This window comes from Populus alba, chromosome 6 (genome assembly GCF_005239225.2).
Source record: "Populus alba chromosome 6, ASM523922v2, whole genome shotgun sequence".
Classification (NCBI taxonomy): domain Eukaryota; kingdom Viridiplantae; phylum Streptophyta; class Magnoliopsida; order Malpighiales; family Salicaceae; genus Populus; species Populus alba.
In genome coordinates, this window is record NC_133289.1 from 178,525 (window position 1) to 205,664 (window position 27,140).

The 27,140-nt window shown below is 33.5% G+C and overlaps 5 protein-coding genes across 7 annotated transcripts; 1 reads left to right on the forward strand and 4 right to left on the reverse strand.

Moving 5' to 3' along the window:
* Positions 1-1,462: 1,462 nt before the first annotated feature.
* On the reverse strand, positions 1,463-3,931 carry LOC118032204 (vicilin Cor a 11.0101). Of its 2 annotated transcripts, XM_073409838.1 has the most exons (6): positions 3,294-3,927; positions 3,001-3,179; positions 2,729-2,809; positions 2,297-2,582; positions 1,938-2,211; positions 1,463-1,827 (listed from the first exon to the last, which is right to left on the reverse strand). In XM_073409838.1, the coding sequence occupies exons 1-5, from the start codon at positions 3,727-3,729 to the stop codon at positions 2,150-2,152; spliced, it is 1,044 nt and encodes a 347-aa protein (XP_073265939.1). In that variant the 5' UTR covers positions 3,730-3,927; the 3' UTR covers positions 1,463-1,827; positions 1,938-2,149. The 2 variants fall into 2 exon arrangements, with proteins under 2 accessions (XP_073265939.1, XP_073265940.1); XM_073409839.1 differs by lacking the exon at positions 3,001-3,179 and having other exon boundaries at positions 2,729-2,793; positions 3,294-3,931.
* Positions 1,664-2,136, reverse strand: LOC140955735 (vicilin Cor a 11.0101-like). Its single transcript, XM_073410189.1, has 2 exons — positions 1,938-2,136; positions 1,664-1,827 (listed from the first exon to the last, which is right to left on the reverse strand). The coding sequence occupies exons 1-2, from the start codon at positions 2,134-2,136 to the stop codon at positions 1,664-1,666; spliced, it is 363 nt and encodes a 120-aa protein (XP_073266290.1).
* A 3,495-nt stretch (positions 3,932-7,426) lies between the features above and the next one.
* LOC118032202 (E3 ubiquitin-protein ligase RGLG2) lies at positions 7,427-10,051 on the reverse strand. Its single transcript, XM_035036821.2, has 10 exons — positions 9,844-10,051; positions 9,389-9,614; positions 9,148-9,261; positions 8,961-9,058; positions 8,775-8,854; positions 8,587-8,692; positions 8,381-8,508; positions 8,025-8,163; positions 7,848-7,904; positions 7,427-7,763 (listed from the first exon to the last, which is right to left on the reverse strand). Exons 1-10 carry the CDS (start codon positions 10,021-10,023, stop codon positions 7,680-7,682), a joined length of 1,212 nt encoding a protein of 403 aa, XP_034892712.1. The 5' UTR covers positions 10,024-10,051; the 3' UTR covers positions 7,427-7,679.
* A 6,787-nt stretch (positions 10,052-16,838) lies between these two features.
* Positions 16,839-18,960, reverse strand: LOC118032201 (uncharacterized protein At4g26485). Of its 2 annotated transcripts, none has more exons than XM_035036819.2 (3): positions 18,469-18,960; positions 18,216-18,342; positions 16,839-17,531 (listed from the first exon to the last, which is right to left on the reverse strand). In XM_035036819.2, exons 1-3 carry the CDS (start codon positions 18,677-18,679, stop codon positions 17,237-17,239), a joined length of 633 nt encoding a protein of 210 aa, XP_034892710.1. In that variant the 5' UTR covers positions 18,680-18,960; the 3' UTR covers positions 16,839-17,236. The 2 variants fall into 2 exon arrangements, with proteins under 2 accessions (XP_034892710.1, XP_034892709.1); XM_035036818.2 differs by having other exon boundaries at positions 18,144-18,342; positions 18,469-18,932.
* A 4,666-nt stretch (positions 18,961-23,626) lies between these two features.
* On the forward strand, positions 23,627-26,731 carry LOC118032199 (heat shock cognate protein 80). Its single transcript, XM_035036813.2, has 3 exons — positions 23,627-23,894; positions 24,430-24,571; positions 24,687-26,731. Exons 1-3 carry the CDS (start codon positions 23,772-23,774, stop codon positions 26,519-26,521), a joined length of 2,100 nt encoding a protein of 699 aa, XP_034892704.1. The 5' UTR covers positions 23,627-23,771; the 3' UTR covers positions 26,522-26,731.
* Positions 26,732-27,140: the final 409 nt, after the last annotated feature.

Here is a 27,140-nt window from a genome sequence, read left to right on the forward strand (position 1 = left end):
ACGCATGGTAAGAGATGCAAGCACCAGGAGCCATGAGAAAGCAGCCACAAAAGTTCCTTTTTTCACCATCTTTTAATTTTCCTTCACAACAATACACATATTTCAAAGGACGGGTTTAAGCCTTGTCTACAAGGTCTTATGTAAACTACAAGGACTATCTATAATATGAGCAAGAGGGGTGATTTTGCATGTGCTACTGCATTGCATCTTAGGTCCTTCATCGCAGCATGAAGCATTGTATATCTACTGTATGCACAAGGACCTATACGACTTGTTTGCAACTGTTTTCATCACTTGCTATAAGATAGGAACTACATACTTGACTACTGGTGTTTTGAGTGAAGCAAGTGGGGGCAAGTTGGAAGAAAAAATCAACAAATCATTTTGGATAACAGTACTGTTTCCTGATCATACTCTCATTTTCTTCTTTAGCCTTAAGATCATCCATGACATCAAGGGGGGAAGAAGGATGACTTTGACTGGAAAGCTTATTACTAGAGAAAAATCTGTATATCATCCATTACCTGGCCACTTTCGCATAAAAAATGTTGTTTCAGAATACGTAGTTTATTAACTTGGAAAATCAAAGTTGAACCAAAGGACATATACTTTTTAATCTAGCAATATTCCAGTTCATATCCTTAATTGACAGTTTTTTACAGACACCAGAAAACAAGTAAAAAGGTTCATATCCTTGGTGTGTGTGTGTGTGTGTGTGTGTGTCTATATATATATATCGAAGGAGGGATTAATTAAGCCATGTTTACAAAGCCTATTTGCACTTCAACTTCTCATGCCAATGAACTATAAGTTATAATATGAGCAAGAGGGGTGATTTCGCATGTGCTACTACAATGCATCTCTAATCCTTCATCGCAGCATGAATCAGTATCGATCCATTGCAAGCACACAGTAGCTTCTGTTTTGAGTGAAGCGATTGGGGGCCGGTGAGTTGGAACTGAATAGAAATTAAAATATCAAGATGATCGAACACATCCATTTACTAGTCATTTTGAAGGTTAAGCCATTTTGTTTTGATAACAGTGTTTCCTCAAACTCTCGTTTTCTTTAGCCTTAAGAATCCATCAAGTTTTTCGATCAGTGAACGGATATTTAAGAAGATTAATACTTGGCAGGTTTTGCACGATCCAGCCTAATGAGTTCAATGTAGTGTAATCGGTACATGCACGTTACTATATATAAAATTAAATATGTTGCTGCAGATTTCAAGAATAACAAAGTTTAATCTTTTCAAATTAAGCTCGTGCATTTAGTTTTAATCTCACCATATTCCAGTTCATGGCATTCTTGACGGACTCGGGTTAGCGGAGAGCCTCCTCACTATATATACTCTTACAGACAGCAGAAACAAGCAAGTAAAAGGTGTCATGCATGAGTGTTTCCTTCCTGTTGCTATCTTTCCAAAGAGTACAAACAGTTAAAAAGGGTTGCAAGATAATAATGAAGAAAGCAGGGACTACGCTCTTTCATTCCACGCTCCACACAGAGATAAACTTATTTCTAAACAAAAAATATTTTAAACCGTCACCACTGCACAATTCCAAACAGATATTGGACTCGGTTATTAATAAAAGTTTCCCATTAACTCTTGCTAATAAGATAAATATAAGATATATTCATAGATATATCTACCAAATGTCCTTCATGTATCAGCACGGCTGCCTTGTCTCTGTTGCCGGGTGCTTGGCCCAGGAAAGAAGAAGCAGTCCATTTGGTTCCTGAAAATTTGTTCTACTTCTATTCCTGCTACACCAAAGGCCAACTCTTTCGCTTCTATGTGCATTGCATCAATAACGTTCCCTTTCCCTGATAAAATAAAACAGTCCACCACAAATCAATCAAACTTGAGTTAATCAAGCAAGATAGCTAGCCTAGAGGAGGCAGAGAGAACTCGCAATTATATATATAGTAATTACCTGCGAGAGTGTATCTTATGTTTGCTTGTGCATTAACCTCAAAGCATAGAAGTTTGAGAGTACTGTTATTGGAAGCCACGATAGCCACCGGATAGCTGGCAGGGGCAATGAAGATGGTTCCACGCCTCAAGTGCGAGCTTATATTTTGGTAAGTTGGACTGCTCGAACCAGAGGAGGTGGAGTGGTGAGGACATGCCATCTCAAAGTATCCCTCACCTTCCACAACAATGAATATCTTGGCTGCCTTTGAGTGGAAGGGTCCAGCCATAGATCCCTATATATACAAATCAATATATGGAGATCAGATCAAGACTGAATTATTATATGACTACTAGGAAGAGCTAAACATATATCACTACATGCTTGAGTGATGTTGGCAAAAGAGACTATAAGATTAAGGTATTCAAGTGGCTTGAAATCTCTAGGATCGGCTTCATAGAGATCCCCGTAGTTGTTGCTTTTAATAGCACCCTTCTTGAAAAGATTGAATGGACTGCCTGGCACATTAGAGGGGAAAGGCCAAGCGCCATTGCTGCCACGGACACCTTCCTCATCTTGGCTCAAGGCCTCGATCTGTTGCTTGGTGGCATTCATGATTTTTCCTTGCTGTTGTTTGAAGATTTTCTCCAGCCTTCCTCTCTCAGTCTGGTTAATTGATCGATACACATGCAAGGATGATGCAAAAGAAACATCCTATTAGCTAGCTAAAACATAAGCCATCATACATCGTAAGAATCAAAAAATTAATAATTGATCAGCAGGAAAGGCAACTTGTAATTGGGACCCAGTACATTAAGAGCAGCCTCGACTAAATCCCAGCTGAATGCCTCGAAGAAAGACTCTGAGTCTCCACCACCTGCTCCATAGAATGCCTGGAGTGTAATAAAACCATTAATGTAATTTATGCATGACAAATAATTAAGAACATCCAAAGCAATAGAACCCCTTAATTACTTTGTATCTAGTTCTTTCAATCTCATATTACAATTACAATTATTAGCAGTATATCATCACATCAGTGATGTATAAATTTGATGTTGATGCATTTAATTTAATTAATTACCTCGTAGTTGCCAGGAAGATTGACCGGGAAAAGGATCTTCGCGACATAAAGTTTCTCATATTCATCTCGATTAACCATATAAAAAGTAGTATCAGCATGAACTCTGAAGATATCTCCACATTCCAGGTTTGAGGTCTCTCTCTTTATCTCCTCATGGATCACAGTTATAGCCCCACGTCCTACAGATCAATAAAATTTAACGAACACACTAGTAGACTGATTGGTAAATGATAAACAAACATGTAGTGATTACAGAAAATTGCAAACAGATTAAAGCTAGCAGCTCGGCATACCCTTAACAACGAAGAGAACAAAATCAGCATCTATGTGGGCAGGGGTTATGAATGTTAGAGGATTAACTTCAAGAATTTCAACACGGTAATTCGCTAGCGCACTAAGAAGATTTGAGTTCTTGGTGAATTGTTGAAGAACATCAACTCTTCCGTGTTCGGTCTTGACTCTAGAAACAAAATCCCTATCGTATTCAAACACATAAGGATTGATCTCCTCTTCTTCATCCTCCAGGTCCTTGTGTCCTCCTCCCTCTTCTTGATCCCCTCGTTGGTCTTGTATCTTATAGTCCAGTACTTGATGATCGGATGTCTGAAGAGTAGTAGTAGTACTACTAGTGCGTGTGCTTGTATTTGCACGCACTGTAAATATGGATGGAAATAGCAGGAGGCATGTTAAAGAAACCAACAAGCTAATTTCCAGCTGCTTTCTCACCATGGATCGATCTTTAAAATCAAAGAAAAGCCTTTTTCTTTCTACAGAGCAATATTGATCCTTGCTAGCATGCCAATGGAATCCATATGAGCAACCTTATAGTAATGAGAGTCCTTCTCCCGAGTCTCCTGACATGGCATCTGCTCCGTGGTGATCAGCCATCCACTCGAATGTGAATGATTTTTTTGTCAGATTATTTACTGCCATCCTCGACATTTATCGTAGTCCGAGCCATTGTTGCTGTTGTATGCATATGGACCTGCCCTCCATAGAAAGTTACGCTTTTAATGGCAGGAGTTGTAGGTAGATTTTTTAATTCAAGATATCATCAAAAGGTGAATTCTACAGTCACTTGAGGTAAACCAACGTCTTTTACTACCTGTAAAAATGGCAAGATTTTATTCAAATAATCAGATTTATCATAGCCAGAGATATGTTTAGAACCTTTTCTTTTTTTTCTTTTTTATGTGTGTTTGGTATTGTGATTGCTATTGTGATTGTGATTTTAAAAAAATTATTTTATAAAAAGTACTTTTAGTTAAGGTTGTTTGAAAAAATATATGTTTGGTTAAAACTGTAGTTGAAATTGAGGTTGAACAAAAAATAGTTTAATGTGTTTGGTTAAAAAAATATTTTTCAAATTGAGGTTATAAAATAATTAATATATATATATATATATATTAATGATTTTTAATTTAAATATTGTAGATTTAACTACTGTTATTACATCATGAAATAAATAATATTAATATCAAATATTTTTTATTATTCAATTAAACTATATGTAATGTCATTACATACAAAATCTATCAAATAAGGACTATATTTTTCATGGTTTCTTAAGCGCGCAACAATAAAAACTGATTTTTTTAATTTATGTAGTGTTATTAAATAATAAAGATTGTGATATCTATTTATTATTGGAGTTGCGATCAAATTTCATAAATGCTATGTCATCATGCGATATCTTTATAATTTATGTAGTGTTATTAAATAATATTAAATACTAGTTTTTCGAGTAAAACACAATTTTTTTAAAAAAAAATTACAATTTCATTACGTACAAAAGTTATTCGACAAGAACTACAGTTTTCATTATTTTTTGAGCGTGCAATAAAATTAGGTAAAATATTATCATGAATAAAATTGAGATTACAGTACGAGTAAATTTAATTCACCTTAAACTAATTTTTTTAAAAAAATAAAAAAAATATTGTTCACGATTAATTGCACTAGTTTTTTTTGGGGGGGGAAATAAACATTGCTCACTGGTTTTTCAAAAAAAAAAATAAACTTTTCTTACTAATTTAAAAAAAAAGAAAAAAAAAAAAAAAAGACATGGTGAACAGTGGAGCCAGGCTCCACTGTTAATACGCATGAGAAGCAGCAAAATGCTACTTCTCAATTCCTGCGGCTGGCCAGCAAAAATGATGTGGGCCCTACCAAGCAAAACTAATTTTGCTTGGTTTACCAAACATCAAAATGTGTGGCTGCGGGTGAACCTCACCCACAGCCACACTACCAAACAGCCACTTAATCAGATTAGGTTTGGCTGCCCGACCACACGACTCAGATTAACTAAGCTCTAGTTACATTTGAAAGCCTTATTGGCTATTAAAGTCGATACCGAGTAAAAAAGTTAAGCATGATTATTTCCTGTAATCTTTAAAAAACTGGAAGAGTAAACAGAATTACTGTAATATTTTAATATAAAAGAGGAATAATAGATAGGAAAAGTCAACAATATCCTTGAAGGGATAGATATTAGGTATAAAAGAATGAGAGGCATTGAGGTAATTCTACATGAGTTGATAGATATAAATAGGAAGAGAAAAAAGAGAGAGAGATTTGAAATTAGAAAAAGAGAACCGAGAGGAGAGAAAGAAAGGAGAAGAAGGAAGAGAGAAGAGAAGAAAATTATAAGAAATAAAATATTAATGTAAGGTTTATGTTTTAATATGTATAAGGGTTGTTATTCATTAAGATTTTGAATTTTTTAAAAGTTAGGGTTTTGAAGACTATGTTTTGGGTTTGAAAACGAGTTTATTGAAATGTTATGGATTAATTGTTATAAGTAATGGTTTAATTGGTTGAATTTTAAATAATTTTATTAGGAATAATGATTTTCAGATTAAGTGGTTTAATTAATGTGTTGGGTGTAAGAATATTGAGAAACTGTCAAAAAAACATTGTCGTAAATCTGGACAGTATGGTTTTGAGGTTGAAGATGATAAAATTTCAGTTTGATCCCTTTATTTTAGAAATTTATAGTTTAGTCCTTGAACTTTCAAGAAATTACAGGTTAGTCCCTGGAGCATAATTTTAAATTCTGGATAGAATTGAGGATGAATTGTGGGTAAAATTTTAGTGTAGTTATAAATTTATGATATTTTCAGTTTGTTCATCTAATTTAACCCCTAAAAATCTGATAAAATTTCATATTAGTCCCTAGCTGTAATTTTAGTTTTTTAGATTGGTTTAACAAATAATTGAGGTTTATTTAGTGAATTATTATCAAGTTTTATGATTTTTTTAATTAGATTTGAAGAAAACTGCTTGATTTTTTGGTTTTTGAGGGAAATGACTAGTTTGGTTCATAAACATATAGGGTTATGAGTTAGACTTTAAGTTAAGTGTATTAAATAGATTGTGTATTTTTTTAGTTGTTTTTTAGTAAATTATTTTTTGTATTCAAATAATCCTAATATTCTATTTAGAGGACATCAATAGGATTGCTTTCTATATATACTTCCGTGTTATTTTAATTTTTGAGTCAGGTGAGTAGATAATTTTTTATATGCTAGAAAATTAATATAAATACTTGAATTGTTAATATGAAATTATTGTGTTTCTTGGTAATTCTTACATTGTTATTTATTTCTTATTCATGATTAAGCATGACCACTTAATAAAATTGAATCTTTGATATGAAGCATTATTTACTTTTGAATTGATAGCTCCTCATGTTATTGATGTCATGAGTTGAGCATTGAGATATGAATTTATCTGTGTGATTATAATATGAACTTGTGATATGTCAGGCAAGATATTCATGCTAACAGGGTAATGTTAGTATTTGTGCATATCAATTTGAACCCTAGTTGGTTAAAGGAGTCATCAACCTATGGTGATTGATCATCTCACAGTATGCAGTGTCATGCTCATTGCATTTTGATTTTTTGACGATCCTTACTTTATGGTATTCTTGTTATGGTCTATTTGATAAATTTTCTTGTAAGAACTTAAAACCATATTTATATATATACTATTCATTGTTGTATTACCTCATGTATGTATATTGAATATTATCTATTCATTGAATTGTTGAACTCGCCTTCTCGTTGTTTATCTTTTTCAGGCTTATAACTTGTTAGTATGTCACTTTTGTTGAACTTTCAGAACCTACTATTTTGGTGTAATTAGTATTTTTTTTTCTTTATGTCTAATTAGTGTTCCACAACTATAATATTTGCATTGACTCTTGTATTAAAATAATTAATTTATATAACGAGATTAGATATGTTATTATATTGCGTAGAACTTTGTTTTGTTTATATAGATGAAACAAGTTTGTATGTAAGTTTTGTTTTGTATAGGTATAAAAACCTATAAGAAAACTTTATTTATGTGTCGATCATGGATTCAATAATCAGGTCATGATAATTACATGGTAATGAACTAAATAATTTATGATTGATGTATAACATGTTTAAGGAAGTAACTGAAAGTTCGTAGATTATTTACAAGGAAACAACAAGAAAATTTATCATGAAACCAAGAGTTAGCAACAGTAAATAAAATCAAATAAACCTTTTGGGTTATGTATATGCTTAAAATGGCTAACCACTAAGATATGTGCAAAAGCTCGCTGATAGATAAAGAGCAGTTCTGTGGACCTCAAGCATGAATCCAACAAAGCCTAGCCCTGTCAAGTTCTGAACTTGCTTCTCAGCTTACTCGTACAGCTTTATCTTTGTGGTTATATAGGCTTGACAAATGGGGCATTGATTCAAGTCTTTCCCGCAATCATAGCATGTCTGCAGAAGAAGTGCAGAAATCAGAAAGAACTAAATCGGGAAAGAGATGGCAGCATAAGCTCCATGTCGTTCTCAGGTTATTACCTGATGTCCACATCCGAAAGCAAGATCTTTCTTATTCCATAAACACGAGGGACAGTGCTGCAAAGCATAATGAAACAGTTGAAAACCAAAATCAGCAGCATCGCTTCTTGATCTGTGGAAGGGACATAAGCGGCATTGTATAAATGTCCTCTCAGAAGTCTAGAATATGAGATGTACCCTGTTGTCTGAAGAATGATCTGTACAAGGGACATAAGCAGCATTGCTTCTTGGACTGCTATATGTGGTATAGGAATTAACCGAGCCATTCCCAAGTGGAGGAGGAAGAGCATTCCTTCCAGGAGCACCTTTTTTGCAGCTGCAGGTAGATGATAATAAGAAACCATTTGGTCTCGTGGTAGCGATTGTTTTTTAAAGTGTTTTTTATTTGGAAATGCTTTAAAGCAAATTTTAAAAAAAAAATAATCTTTTTCAAAAATATTTTTAGAATACAAAAACAATGGTTCGAAGAATGTACGCTAGCAGTGATAAGAACACACTTCAAGTATTAAGTTGCCTGTTAGTGGACATTTTACCCTAGGAGTTGGAGGTCTATTGTAGCCTTGTATTGGGATGGTATTTCCATTAACGCGTCCAGAGCAAACTCTGTCTCCTTCTTAGACATGGGAATGTTTTTCGACATAATTTCTGTGAAATTCACGAACTGCATTGACAAACAACACATAAAAATTCAATTCAACTTCAAAGCTTCTATTATAGTTCCCAGGTTAATCTTTCAAACCTGAAAATTATCAAAAGCCCGAGAAGGAATGTTGTCATCGAATTTGTGCATCATGTCCCATGGTCCATCACCAACCCCAACCAGCACAATTGACAAGGGATAATTACTGCAAAAGGATGAAACTTCATATTTTGTTAAATATAAACTGCTAGATGTTGAAAAAAACTTCTCAGAATGTTACTATATACCTTGCTCTTACAATGGCATTGATAGTATTCTGCTCCTGAGAACTCAACTTCCCATTAACAGTCCCTACGCTACTTGTAACCTGGCATGTCATGTAATCAAGAGAATCAACAAAAAGACTCAAGGCAAGATTTAAAGTTTAAGCAGTAGTAGTTACATCTGGACACTTTTGAGGAGAAGGAACTAACCTGACCATCAGCAATGATCAGAAGAACATGATACTGACCACAACTATTGTCCACAATTTCGATAGCAGTTTCAATGATTGGAGCAAAAGATGTCGGTCCTGTCATAATTCAGCACTATAAATTTTCAACAGAAGGAGGTCAAAGGAAAATTTTACATGATTGCTGTAAGAAAATCGTTTAAGCTGACCAGCTAAGTTAACACGGGGGACTATTTCTCTGTAACGACTCGAGACTTCCTCAAAGCCATTGCATAATTGATCATCCGGATAGAAGCTAAAAACTTTCTGATCATGAGTACTGGCTGCAAACGAATTTACAGACTCCATGTTACAACAATCTATTTCATTGACCCTAAAACAGTACTGAAATAGCAAACTGCTGAGCATGTATGCCATGCATCTTTGCATCCAACAAGAAAGATCACTCACCATCACCAAAGCCAAAACAAGGGATGAGGTTATCCTCATCAAAAGCTGACAGTGTTCTTCCTATTATTGAAATCGCCTGTTCATATGGATTCATAGAATCCCCGAGGTGATGCAGGCTCTTCCGATGGAAGGATCGTGCACCGGTCCACTCATTGCTTTTGGTAAAATCAATGCCTACAATAAGGTTGGAAGATTCCAGCCCAGCTTGTGCAAGAGCTCTTGTCACCTGCATAAATTTTGTAATTAGATTTTGTTTGTTTTCCAAAATCTAGAGGCAAATGCAAGCAATAGCCAGATGCATTCGAAGTTCTAACTAAAGAAAAATTTTGTATTCTTCTAATGATAGCAGGGGTATGTGTGTGCGCCTCAAAAAAATGATGAGGCAACAATTCTGACATCTAAATTAGTTTTAATAGATGCAATCAAACAAGCTGCAGATGCAGAGGTAATTTTACCTGTTCAAGAGAATGGTAATCATCACCGATTCTTGAATACCTTGACTGCGGCTTGCTTCTTCCATCATCATAAACAGCATAACTTGGTACATTTGGAGTAGAGCATGGGTTAGATGAAGCCCTACAACCAAATGAATCACGATGCTGATGATCCTGATGCCTTGAATGTTTGCATCCCATATTGGTGTCTCCAACTTTCTTATCCTAATGTTGTTACAAACTGTTCATCAACAAGAACTAAAGCATTTAGATATTTATATCCCACTGAGCAACAACAGATACTAAAAAATATTCCAAATAATTCTATGACAGTAGAAAAAATTAAGAAAAAAATAACAGCTACCTAAAAAACTGAAATATAAAAATGACAAATTGAAGCTTAATTCTTCATATCAGCACCCCACAAGATACAGAACAGAAACAAATAAAAAGAAACATTGCTTTATAATTCAAGAATCTACAGCCTTCGAGAGCCATATAAAACTTGTAAAGCAATTCAAAGAAGCAGAAGGAATTAATTAAATCAAATTAAAAGAAAAATTATAAACAGAAGTAAACTGTATTTGTACTTAATTAATCAAAAAGTCAATGGAAATCCTCTTCAACTTGCTAGGAACCTACCAAGTAAATTGATTATGGCTTAAACTAAACAAACCCTTTTGAAGTTTAGTGGCAAAATACAAGGATACTTCTTTGAAACCCGCCATTATTACCAACTTTGCAAGTTAACTAGCAATCATGCATGAGATAAGGTAAGATAAGGCATACCCCAAAAGAGAGAGAGAAAAAAAATTATATATTAATTACCAGTTAAATGAAAAAAATTTGAGGATTGATCAGATATATTAATACAAGATTAATGAAGGAAAAGAAACATTGTTTTTGTCAAACAGAATCTCACCTAAATTGTGTTTTTGATCATGTTAATGACAATTGTCTCTCCTTTTATTTCTGTTAATATTAAAGTAAAATAGGCGCACAATACGCAACAGTTTTTTATTTGGACTAGATGATAGCTTCACCAGATGGAACCTTGATTTCGTTGAGGATCCTCTGTCCCAGACGGGCACTTCTATAGTTTGATTGATTGGATTGTCATGATCTTTTGTAAAGCTTATTGAGATTTCCCTGCAGATTCAGCAGTTTCGTAGTTGCTGACGCCTGTCACCTCTCGTCATGGTAATATATTTGTATCTACGTTTGTATACTTGTTTATTTATGCCTTGTTTGGTTTTAGAAAAACAATTTTTTAAAATCTATTTTCTTTATTTTTACATGTTTGGTAACCATTCAAAAAGTTAATCAAAAAAAAGTTAATTCCAATAAAAAAAAAATTGATTTCATCATAGGAAAGTGTTTTTCTTTTGACAAGGAAAGAAAAACACTTTCCTATCTTTACATAAAACATATCTCAAATCCTCCTCTCTCTGTCTTTTTTTGAAAACAATTGAAGTAGGAACAATTTAAGCATATTTTTGGAACAATTGGATATTCCTCTTATTTCAGGTATTTGTTTTCCTTAAATTTCTCTATATTATTTCCTTCATGTTTTTATCTTCTTCGTTTAGATCTGTAAGAATTACGGCAAAAATCATTTGATCTTGTTTAATTTGTTGTGTCTATTTCAAAAAAAAATATTATTTCTCTGTGTTTTTTTTCATGATGTTCAAACAAACCATGATAAATCTTCTACCTGTCAAATTTTTTTCCTATACCTAGTTTTCTTCTTCATCTTACCTCGTCACGTTCGGCTAGTTCACATAAAAAACAAACCAAATTCATTACAAGTAAGCCATAAAAAGCATATTTTTTCCATGACATTCGGCAGCTAACGTTTGTAACCAAACAAACCACAAAAACACAGAGAAATAAAAATCCCCAAACTTTTCCATCCAGTCCCTACCATGTTTCCATGTCCCTGGATCCAACCACCATATCCACTTCCCTCTCAAAAGAAGACTCATGTTCCCATAACATAACCAAGGGATTACATCCAGGTGGAAGCACAAAGAGAGAGAGGCAAAGTAAAGGGGGGGATCAGTGAATTTGTTGAGGAACAACCCTTGCTCTCTTCTTTTTTAAAGTCCCAGCGTTATCAGTACATGTAGCCGAGGGAAAGAGGGAGGAGAACTGGGAAGGAGGAGCAGGTCTTTGAGGTCTAGCCCTCCTGCCCCTTGCCTCTTGAATCTTTGATCTTTGTCCTGCTTCTTTATGCACATAGAGAGGAAGTTAAGGAATTAAAGAAAGAACAGGGGAATGACGAGAGAGAACAGGGGAATTAGAGAAAGAGAACCGAGAGAGGAAGTTATCTTTGTCCTGCTTCTTTATGCACATAGAGAGGAAGTTAAGGAATTAAAGAAAGAACAGGGGAATGGCGAGAGAGAACAGGGGAATTAGAGAAAGAGAACCGAGAGAGGAAGTTAAGGACTTTAGAGAACAAATAGGGAATGACGAGAGAGAACAGGGCAATTAGAGAATTAGAGGGGAAACCAACCGAGACCAAGAGGAAGTTTAAGGGGAATGAACATAAAACATAAAAACATGGATAACACCTCCACCATAAAAAATAAAAAAAATCATGATTTTTGCCACAATTATTGCTTTATTTTGCTATATTTATAAATGTGCTTGTTTTATTTTGCTTTGATTAATTCATGATTAGTGTTTGATTATATTTGTTATATATAGATAAATTTGTGGGACCATGCCGGTAATTATCTGGATTTCATTGCGCAATGTCTATTAATTGTTGTGAACTTATGAATTGTATAATTTTCAAAAGGGTTTTATCATCGAGAAATTCAATTTTATGATCTTAAATAATATATTTTAAGACCTTGTTTGTTTAGGGAATCAGATATCATTGCCATAACTATTATATATTGTCAACTTCTTTTAGCATAATTTATTGTATTGATTGTGTAAGTATTTTATATGTTTTTTTTTAATATTTATTTCCCCAAATTTTTAGGTTTTGTTATCAGAAAACTTCACTTTCATGTTATAGATAGTAAGATAATTCATAAAGCATGTATGAGAGCAGCTATAATTGTGATGGCTACAAGGGTAGCTATTATTGAACAAGAAAGAAATAGAATTTATATACCAAGAGAACCACATATAAATGCAATTGCTCAACGAGAATTATATATTGACAACATTTTGAATCGAGGTGATAGACATTGCATTGAACAAATTCGTATGAAATCTATTATCTTATATAGATTGTGTGATGTTCTCACAAGTCATGACCTATTACGATCAACTCAAAAAGTGTCTATTAGGGAGCAAGTAATTGTGTTCTTATAAATTGTAGGCCAAAATCAAAGATTTTGTTTTATTAGTGGTATATACTATATGTCTGTTGAAACTATCCATCGTTACTTTAGAATGGTTTTAAAAGCAGTTCTTAAGCTATACAAACACCTTGTTAAAGATCCAGAGGATACAGTTCCAGTGGAGATAATGAATAATCGAAGATTCTATCCTTATTTCAAGGTATGAGAACAATACCAATATTTTTATACATTAATTAATTACATCTAGAAGAAAAGGTTATAAATTATTTTTTCATGTTTATATAGGATTATGTGGGAGCAATTGATGGTACCCATGTTCCTGCAAATGTTTCTATTGAGATTCAAAGAAAGTTTTGAGGTCAAAAAGAAGAAACAACACAAAATGTTTTAGCAGCTATAACTTTTGATTTGAAGTTTATTTATGTTTTAACTGGCTGGTAAGGAAGTGCACATGATTCACAGGTTTTAGGTGATGCATTATCAAGACCTAATGGTCTAAAAATTCCAGAAGGTATATAATAAAGTATGTATTATATGCAATAAATATATAAAATGTCTTATTAGATGAAGATAGTAATAGGTTTTTTTTTAATTTATAGGAAAATATTATTTTAGTGATGTTGGTTACGGTATTCGAAAAGGAATCATTTCTCCTTCTTGTAGAGTTCGATATCACTTGAATGAGTTTACAGAATGTTCACCAGAAAATAAAAAGGAGCTATTTAATCTTTGATACTCTTCATTAAGAACCACTATTGAACGAGGGTATGGTATTTTGAAGAGTCGTTTTAGATTAATTGATGGATAATCTTTTTGGTCTTATAAAACACAAGTAGATGTTATGATTGCATGTTATATTATTCATAATCACATAATGGGAGTTGATCCTTATGACTTTTTTATGGAAGAAATATGTTCGGAAAGTGAACCAATTAGACAAACAATCAACTTAAGTCAACGGGAGGAAAGGGAAGAGAATAGAGAGTGGATAACAAAAAGAGAAATGATTGCATCAACCATGTGGAATGATTATAACACTCAAAGAAACTAGTAATTGAGTGTTAATTATATGTGTTTGTTTTTATTATGTCTTGCTTGAGTTTGTATTATCTTTGTTATGTATTTGGAGTAGATGTTGACTTTATTATAATTTCTTATGTATTTTATGTATTCTCTTTTAAATATTAATTGTAGTTTTTATATGAAATTTATTAAATCTAAATATTATATGATTTTATTTTGTATAAATTTGTAATTTCTTTTTTGTAGAAATGAGTTCCACACAGAATGAAAAATGCAAGGGCAATCACTTCATATGGTCTAAGCCTATGTCTCACATGTTACTTTAGATATTAGTTGAGGAGGCACTTAAAGGAAGCAAACCTTCTTCCACCTTTAAAGCAGAATCTTTTGTTAGGGTGGCTACAGAAATTAGTCAAAAGTTCAACGTGCAATGCGAGCCTAAGCATGTGGACAATCATCTTAAGACTGTGAAAAAAGAATGGGGAATAATAACCAAACTTAAAAATAAAAGTGGCTTTTGACTAGGATGATTGTTTGAAGATGATTACAATTTTAAAAGATGTATATTATGAAGAAGTAAAGGTGTAATAAATATTATACTCTTTGTAATTTTTATATTTACTTTTGTTTCTAAAATGTTATACAACTAAAAAATTGCATATTCTAAACTTTATGAACAGGCACATCCCAATCATGACAAGTATCTCAACAAAAAACTTGATATATATGAGGTAATGACAATTGTTGTTGGAAAAGACATGGCAACCAGAAATGATGCTAAATCATATGATGATGTCAACTTGGAAGAGAACACTAAAGAGCAATCAATTTCAATTGAAAATGAAGGGGAATATGAAGAAACTTCTAAGGGAAAAGAGACATCTTCCTCTAGTACACAAAAGAGGCAACATAGGAAGAGATATCGCATGTATGAAGATGATGGTGTTGAAAAGTTATTTAAACAGATTGGAGATGTAGCATTTACAATTCAAAGCCTCAACAAAAATCAACTTGATGTTAATGCATTATATATAGAAGTGATGAAAATTGAAGGCTTTGATGAGATCACTCTTGGGGATGCATTTGATCACTTGGTCCAAAATGAAATGTTAGCAAAAGCATTTATGGCAAAAAATGCTAATTTGAGGAAAACTTGGGTTCAGAATTTTGTGAGCCAACGTTATTTCAGGCCTGCTTGCTAAGATGATTTGACTATGATAAGAAAGTATATGTTTGTTATTTGACAACTATGTTTATTTGTTTAATTCGGTCTAGCATGTTTATGTTTGTTAATTTGAACTAATATGTATGTATATGACATCAAAACTTAATATTTATGCATGATTATGTTTGATGTTAGATATTTATATTTATTTCTTGACGCTTATTTGATATATATTAAAGGGATATTAAAGGGATAATTGCCTATACCTGTAAAAAAAAAATTATCCAAAAAACCCATCAAAATATTTTTGTATTTATTTATCTTTTAAAAAAATCTTCATACCAAAAAAAACCCAAATATCTAACTCTTACCATAAACTAATTTGGCTTTCTTTATATTAAAAAAAAATTATTTTAAGCTTTTAAAATTGAAAAAAAATATATTAATAGATTTTTACTTAAGAAATATTTCACAATGTTATTTCTCTAAAAATATGATATGACATATAGTTATATTTTATAAAATAAGCTATATATGAATATAGAATATAATAAAAAAAATTCATCATTATACTTTTTAGATTTCATTATTTTATTGTAAGTGATTAATATTATATTAAGTATTTTATATATATTAGATAAACTTGAAAAAAAATTAATTCATTAATAAATTATTTTTCCAGTTTATTTTCCATAACATAACCAAACACTGGAAAATATTTTCCAATTTATTTTCTATAACACTACCAAACATCGAAAAATAATTCACTTTCCAGAAATTTACTTATCTCAGAATTCACTTTCTAAAAAAAAAAAAACTTTTCTGTAAACAAACGGAGTCTTGATAAAATCATAGTTTGTGTCGTTCCAGGAAATTCCAGGCCTGGAATCTCATCAAGGTCGGGCTTCACTTTCATGACAACTGCTTAACTAATCTTCAAGGAGTTCCCTGAAATCATGTTTTATGAAATTCTTATTACCTTTTTATTTCTTCATCATTTTCCAATACATTTCTTGATTCTATGTATAATTCTCACTCAACAGATATGCTACTGTCAGTTGCTTGAATTATTCTATTCTTTTAGGGTTTTTTTTTCCTATTGGCTTCAGCAGTAACTTCCCTACCTGGACAGGCATCATGGAAAAGATTTGAGGTTTTACCTTGAACTGATTCCCTGATAAGTTAGACAGATTCAAGATAAGTTGTTGGTGGTAATTGCAAGACCTCACACCACAGCTGAAACAGATGTTGTAGAGCGAAAGTTGTTCTATTCCATGTCAAAACCTGTTCCAGTTTTGAATTCTCCAGGCAACGAAAACTATGGGCTGCCTGTAGTCTCTTGCCGGAGCTACTTATTATCTTTTAATTCGCTTGAAATCTCTGATAGGTTCGCAAGCCAAACAAATTTTCAACATGTTCACTAGGATCTGCCAACATTTATCCCTAGAGCACTTGACCAATTCCTCCATGTCAATGGGATGCGAATCCTCTAGAAATTCATGCCAGCCTTTCTCTGTATGTGTAACAATATATTATTACTCAAGTAAAACACACCAATTCCACTGGACAATGGAGTTATACATTACATAATTTATATGAAGATCAAACACAAACTCTGATTAATCACTATCATACTTTGCCAACATGCCAGTATAACCATAGGCCTTCTCCTGAGATGTATCTATGAGAAGCACCTCACGGCAAAGCAAAGATCAGAGATTTTGCTTAAGATAGCACTAATCTGCTAAAGTTTTTTTGATTTCTGAACACTGAAAAATACAAGTAATAATTACGAAACATCAGCTTGATGAATATACGGAAACACATGCTCCACGGATGTACTTAATGAGTCCACACTTCTACTCAGTTATCACCCCCAAACACTCAGGCATTTCTACTTGATGATCTATTTGAACTTTGATGAATGGTTGGGCTTGAACTTGTAAGTACTGGAATTCCCAAGTGGAAAAGGAGCATCGGATTGGCTACCATGGGCTCTCTTGTTCTCATATCCTGGATAATCACCTCTGGAGAAGGGCACAATTTCGTGCAAACCCAAGCCAATCTTCTCTGCTTTCTTGACCAAATCCCATTTATCGTATGGGTCACCTTCCTTGTGTGTTACATGAATCTCCCCTTTATCCTGCTTCAAAAGAACTTTGGCATTGCTTAAGTAACCCTTTATCAGACTCTTGTTCAACCTATTTCAATCCCACCATATTTTTCATCAGTTAATGTTTCCAATTTTGATATTACAACATAAAGATCTCTAGAGAGACATGAAAGCATACAGACATTCAGCAATTTCAACACATCCTTTCGGCAGACAGTTCTCCAGTTCTTCCCATTCAAATTTGATCTTATGCATGAATGAATCATTATGAAATATTTGGTCAAACCCCACCTCTTTTACTCAGTTTCAACCTAGTTAGAATGTCCATCAGATGTTAAAGAGAACTCCTACACTAAAATAAGAAAAGTTTAATGTTTCCCTTGAGAGAACAGAAACACAATGAAAGAAACAATGAAGAGACTAGCTCAAATAATCGTGGACAAAGAAACACGAAACTGAAAGGGGAGAGTGAGCAAGAGAACATAACTGGACCCTCAAGAAGTGGGAATCAAATGCAGATAAGACTTGCTCTTAAGTGAGAATGCATCATTTAGACTCTATCTCCTTGGTATTAAGAATTCTAATACAGGAAATTAGAAATCAACTCAAGAAAATAAACAAAACATAGACTCCAACAATCATATGATGGTATAAATAGAAGCAAAGGGAAAATAAATGATGTAAGAGGCTAGAACATAACTGGATTTGGCAGTAGCTAGCCTCAGGGAAGAGGAAACCAACATGAGGGAAGTTAAAGACAATTCGATCAAACCTCTGAGTCCTCAAAAAGAAGTGTCCACTCATCTCTTTTGCATCCACTCCATAGAACACTAACCCTCCCTTCTCTTCTAGTTCCCTCACATTTCGTACTCCATTACTGTACTTTTTAGCTATGTTATCTATGCAGCACAGACAAACATAAACCTTCAATTAGATCATTCAAAATTCTTGCTTTAACCAGCAAAACTAAAGAAACCCGTCAACATGTTGGAAGTAAAAAGAATGGAGAGAGAGAAAAAGAGTACCTTGGGTATCAACAGTAGTAGAAACCAAGTTGCAAGCAGAACCAAAAGCTCTAGCTAGAGAAACAGAGAAGGAGAAGTCACCTTCTCCGACCAATAACATCCGGTGCTTTGATGAGTAATGTTTTTTCCATCTCTCTGGCTCCTCATCTTCCTCATCATCTGATGAATTTGATTCTGTTTCTGTCTCTTGATATTCTTCTTCTTTTCCCATCTAGGTTATACAAAAGACTGTCTTTCAGTACTGATCACTCACCTATGCCTTTGCTTTTTGGTTGGCATTGTCTTTATAATTTCTTTTCACCATTCCAAATAAAGCAGAGCCCAATACCCTCTCCCTCTCTCTCCCTCTCTCTCTCTCTCTGCATGTGAAGGGCATAAAATACATACACTTTACTACTATATGGGAAACTAGGATATTGAATTATTTTCTTTCTATAGTCTCGGATTTTGATTTTTCTCCCCTGGTAGATAATTACATCCCTTTTTATGATCAAAATATGAGTGTTGTTTTCGAGAGGAAAAAAACATGAAAACATCGATAAATAAATTTTACTAATATATCATATCCTTATTTTATATAACATGTCAACGATTTCTGGAAATTATCAATTCTATTCCATTTTCTTCTTCTTTTTTTCTCTCCGTTACTCATTTTTCAAAAGACATGGCCCACCAAAACCATATCCCTTCACCACCGACCCCACTCCACCACCTCATCAACCACCAAAAATCTAGTAATGATACATTAACAAACTGAAAATATTATCCTTGTTGACCTTTTCACAGGTGAGACATAAGCACAAAATCATTCACATACGAGGTTTTGATGATGTTTTAAATTTTGATATAATGAAGAATAAGATTATTTAGTGTTTGAATAATAATTAATTAAATGTTCATATTAATATTCTTTTCTTTGTAGCTTAGGAAGTGCATAATTAATGGTAATTTTTTTAATATTTGCATAATAGTATTTTTCAATGGGATTTGGAGATACTCCAATGATAAAGTCAGTACTTAGTGTTTGAATAGTGATTAATCAAATATTTATATTAATATTCTCTTCTTTATAGCTCAGGAATTGCATAATTAATGGTAAAATTCATAGTATTTGCAAAACAATATTTTTCGATGGGATTTGAGGACCTTCAAATGATAAAGTCAGTAACTTTACATGGTGATTGTAATAAATAAAAGAAAGAGATTTAAATTCCAAGAATAAGAATGTTTGTTCTTGTTTTTGTATGGTAAATGCTTTAAAGATTGAGGTATGAATGCTTGGAGAGTAGAAAAAATAAATAATTTATCTAGATGCTTCAGAGGATATTTATAGTCCCTGAACTTGTTGTTTTGATGGAGTGGAGTGACTGAAAAGTCATCTAGTCCTAGTAGCATTAATGAGAGATAAAAATCATTGATACATCATTTAATGAAGGATAAATATCCCTTACAAATTATTAATGAGATGAAAATATAGAAGGCTCTTAAGAGACTTTTTATACACCTTAAGATGCAGTGAGATGATTATTCCTTACATGTATAATTCATGTTAGTAGTCTTAAGATAGAACTTAGACTAGTTAGGTTTGATGCATAGCTAAGCCTAGGAAAGATGTGTCCAATAGTTTATCAAACTCGAATTGTCTTAGGTTCAGCACATGGCTAAACCCAAGAATATTGGGTTTAGAAACTTGCCAGACCTATAATGTTTTGGGTCAACACATGGTTAAACCCAAGAATATTAGGCCTAACAACTTGTCAAATTCACGATGGATTGGATCAGCACATGGCTAAACCCAGAAATACTAAATCTGGTAATTTGTCAGATCCATGATGTCTTGGGTCAGCATATGGCTAAACCCAGAATTACTAGACATGGTAATTTGTCAAACCCACGATATCTTGGACTCAATATATGGCTTAACTCAAGTATATTGGGCTTGATAATTTGCTAGACCCATATTGACTTAGGCTCATTATATGGCCAAACCTAAATATGTTGAGTCTAACAACTAGTCACTCTCATATTGACTTGAGCTCAACATATAACTGAACCCAAGTATATTAAGTTTGACAGCTTACTAGACCCATACCACATTAGACTCAACATATAACTAAACTTAAGTATGATGAGTGTGGAACTTGTCAGACCCATGTTGGCTTGGGTTCATCATATGGATGAACCTAAGTATATTGAATCTGATAATTTATCAGATTCATGTTAACTTGGGCTCAACACATGACTGAGCCCAAATATATTTAAGCTTTAGATTATTTTAAAATATCAAAAAATTGAGTTAAAAAGATCAACTCATCAGGTTGAAACAAATGAACAAATAAAAAGTCTCGTCATTTCCCTTTTTCATAAATATTGAATCAATTTCCTTCATCTCATGTAACACCAAACAAATTATAATTATATACAATTTTTGAATGTTGAAGTGCATTAATGTATTAGCCAATTAAATGTTCGATGAACTTCATAATAATGAAAAACAAATTCTATCATTGATGTAATTGATTAGACTTTGCTTTAACAAGTTTTGAGATTCTCTAATAGTGTAATTATATTATGGAAAAGATGTTAAAGTGTCTATTTTTCTTATTTTATTATGCAGTAAAAGGTAAAAGGTTTTACAATATTGAAATTCTGAGACAATAATGGTATCAAAATAACTTGTGAAATGATTTTAAGAAATCATATTCAATAACATGTTGAAGTCTAGTAATTCTAGTGGTTATTAAGGTGGAGTGGGATTGTTAGTGATGGTGAAGGGGTAGGGTTTTGGAGGATTGTGATTTTTTTAAAGGAATTAAGAGATGCTGAGAAGAAAAGAAAAAGAATGCTTAATAAAATTGGATTTTTAGGAGTTGCTAACATATGATATAAAATGATGATATGGCATAGTAGTTAATGAGATCGAGTTATAACTTATACAATTTCACTAATTATAGCTTGAGTACCATAAAGTTTCTCGAAAACATCATATGCTCTTGCATTAATAAATTATTGTGTTTCAAGTTCAAAAACAATAACTACAAAAGAGAGAGTCTTTCCTTAACAAACATGCAAGAAGACAGTAAAAACCTTGCTAGTTGCAGGTCTCACCTTCTATTGAGCAAGCAAAGAACCTGGTAAATAAGTCATAATCAAAGTACACACTATTTCAATAACATGAAAAGTGGACTTGACTTAGGTAAGGAACCCACAACAAACGTTATCACTTTTTCACTTTTAATTTGACCTTAGTAGCATTCCTAATTACATGCTTTGATTCTTTATTTTTGTTTATTTAATTATTTTTTTCTATCTTTAAAGTGTATTTGATGCTCCATTAAAGACTTCAAATTTAAAAATGAACATGAAAGCTACCCAATTCCTTGTTCATGTTATATATTTGGCAACAATATCACAATCACTCAAAAGGCTAAAGGATGAGGTTAAAACAAGCATTGCTAACTCTAACAATTAAGGAACTTTGGGAGCTGGGTGCACCAATACTTAGTAAACATTGTCACAACAAACTACACTTCCTAAAAATTACTTACATATGTATTTAACATGACAATTCAGCATTCAATTGATTGTTTGTTATCAACTATTGGCAAACCATCATCAAGCCAACAAAAGTGCAAGATTTGTATGGTTAAAAAGTACATAGATCATTATTTTATGAGTAAATTACATTGAGCAAAGTTGATGAGTGATGAAGTCATTGAAAAACTTCAAAAGATTTTAGACTTTCACAATTGATAATGGGTTCTTTAGGGTGCCTACAAAACAAAGTGCTTATTGTGCTTTGGAAACTCTCCGATACTTAAGTTATTTATTGAGTTTGATTGCTCAAAAAATAAATAGGTAAAAAAATCACAAAGGTGAAAGAGGTGTTTTATTGTGTGTAGTGTACATATGAGTGTTAGTGTAGAGATAAGTGCTCTTTATGAGTTATAGAAATGTACTCTAATAAAGAGATGAGTTTATTGTCTTCTATAGTGTTTTTAAGAGATGAGTGTTCTCAATGAGTTATGAAGAGGTACTCTAAATAGAGAGATAAGTCTTTTGTTTTCTATAGTGTTTATGAGAGATGAGAGTTCTCAGTCTCAGTCTTAGTCTCTATCTCTCTCTGCTTGTTCTATTGGCCATTAAAGTCTTTTTTTAAAGAATTGTTTCCTGACTTATAATTTTAATGATGAAGATTAGATGTTAGGGTAATGGGTAGGGTCAAATAGCATACCCTCTTAGTTGGTAAGGAACATAGCTTGCTAATATATATATATATATATATATATATATATATATATATATAATGTCACTTTTATCTTAGATTGTGCCATAAGAGAATGATAAAAAAAAAAAAAAAAACGCATCGTGTTATTGATCGTGTAAGAGAATATTTTAAAAATCACACAAAAAATAATCTTAAAAAAATCAATTTTAATGTGGATCACCATAACAACCTTGGTGTAAGCCATCATTAGTCATAAGATATAATACTATTCATAAATGAGGGTATCATAACTTTATTTATAGATAAAACTGAAATAATATTATGCATAAATACAGCTTAAATATAAATGTTTAAAAATAAGCTATCGAAATAGTAATGTACACATACCCAAGAATGGATTGCAAACATGAACAAACACTACTATAATACTTTAATAGAATCTTTTACCAAATTATGGACTAGAACATTAGTGAAAAACATTATATTACTTCATTGTTTTCCTTTTCTAATCAAACATTGAGTAGGCAAAGATCACCAATTTAGAAATAAATACATTATTTACCCAAAAAAAACAATCCATAATATTGCTTTCGAAAATATAATAATCAAGTTATAAACAGATACATATAAACATATTATTATTTTTCACGAATTTGAATTAACTTTAAAAAATTTTTATTGTAGCCTTACTTTTTACATTTTTTAAAATACTAATAATTATTTGAAAATTAAATTTATAATTTTATTGTTTTTTTTGTATTCTATATCATATTTGTTCGTATGTTTTCACTAATAGTATACCTCTACTTTTATATATCTTCTAATTTCAGAATTAATTTTGAAAATTAAATCTATGTTTTTATTATTTTCTTAAAAAATATCTCATAATAGACGGCTTGGTTAAAACAGACAGAAGAAGGATCTAGAACAAAGAAAGACCTTCCCTTTCTCTATAAAAACACACCCAGAGACTCAACCTCTTAAAACCCTAGATCTCCCTCTTTCTCTCTTCTCTCTTCCTCTTTTTTCTTGGCGTGTCGTCTAGGTTTCCTTGTTTGTGAGCACATCAAAAAGAATGGCGGAGACCGAGACGTTTGCTTTCCAGGCTGAGATCAATCAGCTGTTGAGTTTGATCATCAACACTTTCTACAGCAACAAAGAGATCTTTCTTCGTGAACTCATCAGCAATTCCTCCGATGTATGGTTCTTTCCCTTTATTTTATGCTTCTGGTTTCTTTCCTTCTGTCTCGTGGTTTTACGTTTGAATAGAGTGATTAATGTATGAAACGTTTGATTTTAGCTGAATTTTGGGACTTTTGTGTTTTGTTTGATAGACCCTTTTGTTGTTATGTTCCAATTATCTTAAAGATATAAATTTTTCTTCTTTTTTATCGTTTTATATATGAACAGGCTAATTAATGTATGTTTTAGCTGGATTATGGGACTTTTGATGTTTTGTTTGATAAACCCTTTCGTTCCTATGCTTTAGTTATGTTAAAGATCCAACCTTTTCTTTGTTTCCTTTTCTTATTCCGTTTTGAAAAATCAGATGCAAGTCTATGTTCAACTGGATTGCTCTGATGGTTGTTTTTGAACTAAATTTATTTCAATGAATGAAAATTGATGTAATTTCGTATAATGTGGAATCATTTGTTTGGAATGGTATGGTCAATGGGTGTGAATCTGCAAATGGTGGTATTAGCTTATAATGTTATTGTGTTTGTGTTTTATAGGCTTTGGATAAGATTCGATTCGATAGCTTGACTGACAAGAGCAAGCTCGATGCCCAACCCGAGCTTTTCATTCACATTATTCCTGACAAGGCCAACAATTCCCTCACTATTATTGATAGTGGAATTGGTATGACCAAGTCTGGTAAGCATCGAATTTTAATTTGTAGTTGTAATGTTTGAATTTTGTTGCAATTGTTAATTAGGATTCTGTTTTTGATTGATGTTTAATGTTACTTGTCTTGTCTTGTTTGTATCAGATTTGGTGAACAACCTTGGTACCATTGCAAGGTCTGGAACCAAGGAGTTCATGGAAGCTGTTACTGCTGGTGCTGATGTTAGCATGATTGGACAGTTTGGTGTTGGGTTCTACTCATCATACTTGGTTGCTGATAAGGTGGTTGTCACCTCCAAACACAACGATGATGAGCAGTATGTGTGGGAATCTCAGGCTGGTGGTTCATTTACTGTCACCAGGGATACCTCTGGTGAGAACCTTGGCAGAGGTACCAAGATCACACTCTTCCTTAAGGAAGACCAATTAGAGTACCTTGAGGAGCGCCGTCTCAAGGATCTGATTAAGAAACATTCTGAGTTTATTAGCTATCCTATTTCCCTTTGGATTGAGAAGACCACTGAGAAGGAGATTTCTGATGATGAGGATGAGGATGTGGAAGATAAGAAAGATGAGGAGGGTAATGTAGAGGATGTGGATGATGAGAAGGACAAGGAAGAGAAGAAAAAGAAGAAGATCAAGGAAATTTCACATGAGTGGTCTTTGGTGAACAAGCAGAAGCCCATCTGGATGAGAAAACCAGAGGAGATCACCAAAGAGGAGTATGGCGCATTCTACAAGAGCCTTACAAATGATTGGGAGGAGCACCTTGCAGTGAAGCACTTCTCAGTTGAGGGTCAGCTTGAGTTCAAAGCTGTCCTCTTTGTCCCTAAGAGAGCACCATTTGACCTCTTTGACACCAAGAAGAAGCAGAACAACATCAAGCTCTATGTCCGCCGTGTCTTCATCATGGACAACTGTGAGGAGTTGATGCCAGAATACTTAAGCTTTGTGAAGGGTATAGTGGATTCTGAGGATCTTCCTCTAAATATTTCAAGAGAAATGCTTCAGCAGAACAAGATCCTCAAGGTTATCCGCAAGAACTTGGTCAAGAAGTGCATCGAGCTCTTCTTTGAGATTGCTGAGAACAAGGAAGATTATGACAAATTCTACGAGGCATTCTCTAAGAATCTGAAGCTTGGTATTCACGAGGACTCCCAGAACAAAACTAAGATTGCTGAGTTACTTCGATATCACTCAACTAAGAGTGGTGATGAGTTGACCAGCCTGAAGGATTATGTGACAAGGATGAAGGAGGGCCAGAGTGACATCTATTACATTACAGGAGAGAGCAAGAAGGCTGTTGAGAACTCCCCATTCCTTGAGAAGCTGAAGAAGAAGGGATATGAGGTTCTTTATATGGTTGATGCAATTGATGAATATGCTGTGGGACAACTAAAGGAGTTTGAAGGAAAGAAACTGGTTTCTGCAACCAAGGAAGGTCTTAAGATTGACGAGACAGAAGATGAGAAGAAGAAGAGCGAAGAGTCGAAGGAGAAGTTTGAGGGTCTGTGCAAGGTGATCAAGGATGTGCTTGGTGACAGGGTGGAGAAGGTTGTGGTATCTGATCGTGTGGTGGACTCTCCGTGCTGCCTGGTCACTGGAGAGTATGGTTGGAGTGCAAACATGGAAAGAATCATGAAGGCACAAGCACTGAGGGATAACAGCATGGCTGGGTATATGTCGAGCAAGAAAACAATGGAGATAAATCCAGAGAACCCAATCATGGATGAGCTGAGGAAGAGGGCTGATGCAGACAAGAACGACAAATCAGTGAAGGACTTGGTCCTCTTGCTATTTGAGACAGCTCTGCTTACATCTGGGTTCAGCCTGGATGATCCCAACACCTTTGGCAGCCGCATCCACAGAATGCTGAAACTGGGATTGAGCATTGATGAAGACAGTGGTGATGCTGACAGTGACATGCCTCCATTGGAAGATGCTGCTGAGGAGGGCAGCAAGATGGAGGAGGTTGACTAAACCCCAGCACTGTAGCAACAAACAGGGGTCTCAAGTAGTAGCGGTCCCCTCCTATCCTTCCATTAATCTGATCCCAGTCTTTACGTTATGGATTTTGATTTTGTTAGGCTTACCAAAAAGGATGTGACGAATGGAGGTATTTACGTTTGTTATTGTTAAAACATGGTTTCTTTTTTCAACTAAAGTAAGATATGTGCAATTTCATCTTCACTTAGTTAAATCTTCTATCATTTTATATGATGTAAAAATGTATGCAATTGAAGTATGATGATGATACAGAATTGAGAGAAGCGGAAAAAATGTTTCGATGAAGGACAGCCAATAAAACATCCTCGATCATAAATTTCTCGGCCGAAGACGTAAATAATCGGTGAGTCCAAGGATTTGAAACATCAACAATTTATTGCGATAATGGACAAGATATTGGCGATCCGGCGCGATTATCTCATTTAACAAAAATAAAGTAGGCGGAATGAAATGGAATTTAGGCGGTAGAGATTTTGATCCCTATGAAATCCTCCACGCTTTATTCTCTTGATTTTTTAGTTTTTTGATGCTAGCCTTTTGCGATTCATTCTGACGACGGATTTTGAGGTAATTAAATTGTTAAAACATGATA